The sequence below is a fragment of the Terrapene carolina genome, unplaced genomic scaffold, assembly GCF_002925995.2.
Source record: "Terrapene carolina triunguis isolate 2854851 unplaced genomic scaffold, T_m_triunguis-2.0 Scaffold647, whole genome shotgun sequence".
In the NCBI taxonomy this organism is placed as follows: Eukaryota; Metazoa; Chordata; order Testudines; family Emydidae; genus Terrapene; species Terrapene triunguis.
The window spans coordinates 212631-217584 of record NW_020664998.1 but is presented as its reverse complement, the minus strand read 5'-3'; the positions used below and the strand labels follow the sequence as shown (position 1 = coordinate 217584).

Below are 4954 nucleotides of genomic sequence, written 5' to 3'. Positions count from 1 at the left end.
GAATGGGGCATGGGGCCTTTCCCCTCTAGGGGGCGCTGGCTCCGATCAGGCCCCAAGGCGGGGACTGGCTGGCTCGGGTGATGGGGAAAGGGATCTGGATCTTTTCCCCTCTGGTCTGGTGGCCAAGGACAGTCTGATCCCTGTGTGAATCAAGTTGGTGGGTTCTCATCCAGGCAGGACAGGGGTCCCTTTGCAGAAACCCCTTGGCAGGGAGTGGGTGGGGGATGCTATCTTTAGGGAGGAGCAAGGAGCCCCTTGGGGGGACCACCGAGGGGCCCCAGATCCCTAGGGGAAGGGGGCAGAGGGGTAGCTTGACCCCTGAGAGAGCGGGGGGGGTCTCTGATCTGGGGAGAGGGTGTGGAGGCTGGAGCCCCTCGGGATTCCTTGTCTCTGTCTCCCATTGACCCCCACCCCTCTATCCGCTCCCCCCCCCCCGGCCAGATGCCAAGCGCCTGATTGGCCGGCGCTACGACGACCCGGTGGTGCAGTCGGACATGAAGCACTGGCCCTTCCAGGTGATCAACGACGGGGGCCGGCCCAAGGTGCAGGTGGAGTACAAGGGTGAGACCAAGACCTTCTACGCCGAGGAGATCTCCTCCATGGTGCTCACCAAGATGAAGGAGATCGCTGAGGCCTACCTGGGCAAGGTGAGGGCTGGGGGGTGGGGCCAAGAGGCCTGGGGGCGGGGCATGCCTGGGGGTGGGGCCAAGAGGCCTCAGGGTGGGGCATGCCTTGGGGGTGGGGCCAAGAGGTATGGGGGCAGGGCATGCCTTGAGGGTGGGGTGGACCCAAGAGGCCGTGGGGGTGGGGCATGCCTTGGGGGTGGGGCCAAGAGGCCTGGGGGCAGCGCCAGGTAAGACCTGGGGGCATGGGCCATGCTGGACCCTACTTTGGAAGCTGGGGCAGGGAGTGGGGCGGGGGGGGAGAGGGGCTGGGAGCCAGTACTCCTGGGTTCTGTCCCCGGCTCTGGGGGGCGTCTAGTGGGTTAGAGCAGCTTCCTTCCCCCTCCTGCAGGGAGCAGCCTCCTAAGCACCCAGTGTCCATATGCTGAGGCCTGCTAACCGGTTAACTCAATGCCTGGACTGGGCCCCACAGCTGGGGCTCCTGCGCCCCTGGGGACCCCACCGCTCCGGCCTGTCCTGAGGCCCCCACTCAATGAGCCTCTGGCAGGGTTTGAACCTTCGGCACCAGAGCGCCCGCCGTGGGCTGGAGGAGGCGCTCCGATAGCCGGCGGCAGTAGTAGATCATTACCCTCTGGGGCAGAAGGGATGCGAAGGGAGCTTTCCCTAGGTCCTGTTTCCCCCACACGCACCCTCCTTTTGGGGGGGAGGCAGCCCCATCCTCCACTGACCCGTCCATCCCCCCCGCAGACGGTCACCAACGCGGTCATCACCGTGCCGGCCTATTTCAACGACTCCCAGCGCCAGGCCACCAAGGACGCCGGCACCATCGCCGGGCTGAACGTCCTGCGCATCATCAACGAGCCCACGGCCGCCGCCATCGCCTACGGGCTGGACAAGAAGGTGAGCAGGGAACGGGGGGCCCTGCCCCGACCTCTGGGGGCGCCCATCCGGGACTGGCTGGCCCCAGGGTGTGGGGGGATAGGATATGAGGGCCCTGCCCCGGCCTCTGGGGGCGCCCATCTGGGACTGGCTGGCCCCAGGGTGTGGGGGGATGGGATATGGGGGCCCTGCCCCGGCCTCTAGAGGGCACCGATTGCGGTCTGGCTGGCCCCATGGTGGGGGTGGGGGGCAGAGCGATGGGATATGGGCCCTGCCCTGGCCTCTAGACGGTGCCGATCTGGGACTGGCTGGCCCCAGGGTGTGCGGGGAGAGGATGGGATAGGGGGCCCACCCTCTGTAAGCGTGGGGAAGGGGGGACTGGCTGGCTTGGGGGAACAGGGAAGAGGGCTGGGGGGCTGCCCCTCTGGGGGTGAGGGGCTAGCTGGCTCAGGGGGGGATGGGATCCAGGGGGCCCCGTCCCTGTGGGGAACGGGCTCTGGGGGCCCTGGGCACTTTGCAGTGTGGAGACTGGCTGGCTAGCTCGGGGTGGGGATTGGGAATGGGATCCGAGTGGGGGGGACACCCGGGGGTCCCTGCCCCCCCCCCCGGCATGCTCCATCTCCCCCGCCCCCCCGCAGGTGGGCGGGGAACGCAACGTGCTGATCTTCGACCTGGGCGGGGGCACCTTCGACGTCTCCATCCTGACCATCGAGGACGGGATCTTCGAGGTGAAGTCCACGGCGGGCGACACCCACCTGGGGGGCGAGGACTTCGACAACCGCATGGTCAACCACCTGGTGGCGGAGTTCAAGCGGAAGCACAAGCGGGACTTGACGGGCAGCAAGCGGGCGGTGCGGCGCCTGCGGACGGCCTGCGAGCGGGCCAAGCGCACCCTCAGCTCCTCTACCCAGGCCTCGGTGGAGATCGACTCGCTCTACGAGGGCGTGGACTTCTACACGGCCATCACCCGGGCCCGCTTCGAGGAGCTCAACGCCGACCTCTTCCGCGGCACGCTGGAGCCCGTGGAGAAGGCCCTGCGGGACGCCAAGCTGGACAAGGCCCAGGTGCACGACGTGGTGCTGGTCGGCGGCTCCACCCGCATCCCCAAGATCCAGAAGCTGCTGCAGGATTTCTTCAACGGGCGGGAGCTCAACAAGAGCATCAACCCCGACGAGGCCGTGGCCTACGGCGCCGGTGAGGGGCGGGGCGACGCGACGGAGGGGGAGGGGCGGGGCGATGGAGGGGGAGGGGTGGGGCAATGGTTGGGGAGGGGCGGGGGCAGGGCGATGGGGGAGGGGCTGGGGGGCAGGGCGATGGATGGGGGAGGGGCCGGGCGGGGCGATGGGGGAGGGGCCAGGTGATGGAGGAGGGGCCGGGGGGCAGGGCGATGGATGTGGGGAGGGGCCGGGCGGGGCGATGGGGGAGGGGCCGGGGGGCAGGGCGATGGATGGGGCACGGCAGGGAGCTTGGAGGAGCAGTGATGAGGGGAGGGGAAGGGGGTGGAGCAGTGGGGGAGGGTCAGAGAGGAGTGGATGGGGGCTCCAGGGCGGTGGGGGAGGGTCAGACGAGGGTAAATGAGGGACATGGGGGAAGATTTGGAGGAGCAATGATGGGGCGGGGGGGGGGAGGGAGCAGTGCGGGGAGGGACAGAGAGGAGTGGATGGGGGCTCAGGGGCGGTGGGGGAGGGTCAGACGGGGGTAAATGAGGGGCATGGGGGAAGGCTTGGAGGGGCAATGATGAATAGACGGGGTGTGCTGGGGGGCTCGGAAGGGTGGGGGGAAGGTCAGGTTGATGGGGGTAGGTGAGGTGTGGGGGACGGGGCTTGGAGGGGCAGTGATGGGGTAGGTGGGGCAGCTGAGGGGAGGGGCACTGGAGGGTAGGTCAGATGGGGGTAGATGGGGCAGGTTTGGGGTGGGGGAGTGAAGGGGCAGTGATGGGGCCGGGGCAGATGGGGAGGTGGACAGTAGGGGGCGTGGGGGGGGGGGCGTGCCGGGGTAAGGGGGCAGACGGTGGGGGGCTGGAGGCGATGGGGTGATGCTGTCCAGGGCAGGGACATGACACGGGGGCTGGCTCTGGAGAAGTCCCCCCCCCATGCAGAGATTGGGGTTATGCCGTGCAAACGGGGTCCCAGGCACATCTCTGAATGAGCCCCCCCTTGGCATAAATTATGCAAATGAGCCATTAGTGGGTGCCTATATGATGCCCTCCAGTGGCGGATCCGATCCTGGGCCCGGGCTGGGGGGACCCCGGTGCCTCGCTGACCCCCCCCCGTTCCCCCCGCCCCCCAGCGGTCCAGGCGGCCATCCTGTCGGGCGACAAGTCGGAGAACGTGCAGGACCTGCTGCTGCTCGACGTGACGCCCCTGTCCCTGGGCATCGAGACGGCCGGCGGCGTCATGACGGCCCTGATCAAACGCAACACGACCATCCCCACCAAGCAGACCCAGACGTTCACCACCTACTCCGACAACCAGCCCGGCGTGCTGATCCAGGTGGGGGGGACGGGCCGGGGGGGGCTGAGCGGGGGGGCAGGCTGCTGGGCATGGGGGGAGGGGGGACGGAGAGCTCCTGGAGGGTAGTGCCAAGCAAGGAGGGGGTGGGCACAGAGCTGAGGGATGCAGGCCAGGAGGGGGTGCAGATTTGGGGGGGCTCTTTAGGGGGGTGCAGAGAGCAGGGGGGGGCTCACCCAGGTGTGTGGGGAGGGAATAAAGCACATGGGGGTGCAGCAAGACGGCTGTGTGGTTTGGGGGAGCCTAGGAGACATGGGGAAGGTTGCAGACCAGGGGACACACAGTTGGGGGGGGGGGGGGATGGGCATGGGGCACCGCAGCTGGGGGGGGGCATTGCCAAGCTGTGGGGCATCACCAGGAGGGTGGCTGGGGCAGGGGTGCAGAGAGCAGCAAGTGCCCAGAGATGAGCCCCCCAACAAGGAGGGAAGCTCGGGGGAGGGGGTGTCTGACTGGGCAGTGGGGAGCAGGGCTGGGCATGACCGGGGGGGTGGGACCCCATGCCCGTCCGCAGGCTGGTGCGGCCGGTTCCCTCCTAACCCCCTGCCTGGCGCCCGCCGCAGGTCTTCGAGGGCGAGCGGGCCATGACCAAAGACAACAACCTGCTGGGAAAGTTTGAGCTGACGGGCATCCCGCCCGCCCCCCGGGGGGTGCCCCAGATCGAGGTGACCTTCGACATCGATGCCAATGGCATCCTCAACGTCTCAGCCGTGGACAAGAGCACGGGCAAGGAGAACAAAATCACCATCACCAACGACAAGGGTGAGAACCCAGGCGCCCGGCCCCCAGCCCTGCTCTAACCCACTAGACCCCTGAGCCAGGGAGAGAACCCAGGCGTCCGGCGCCCAACCCTGCCCTAACCCACTAGACCCCTGAGCCAGGGAGAGAACCCAGGAGTCCTGGCTCCCAGCCCCCACTCCCCTTCCTGAGCCAGGGAGAGAACCC

At 68.3% G+C, this 4954-nt stretch overlaps 1 protein-coding gene across 1 annotated transcript in view; it reads left to right on the top strand.

Annotated features, from left to right (window-relative positions):
- The window catches only part of LOC112119041 (heat shock cognate 71 kDa protein-like), a 12187-nt gene that overhangs the window by 4129 nt on the left and 3104 nt on the right, over positions 1-4954 (top strand). Inside the window, exons 3-7 of the mRNA XM_026659650.2 lie at positions 442-647; positions 1371-1523; positions 2141-2696; positions 3792-3994; positions 4573-4771. Coding sequence (XP_026515435.1) covers positions 442-647; positions 1371-1523; positions 2141-2696; positions 3792-3994; positions 4573-4771 — 1317 coding nt within the window. The remainder of the gene's footprint in view (positions 1-441; positions 648-1370; positions 1524-2140; positions 2697-3791; positions 3995-4572; positions 4772-4954) is intronic.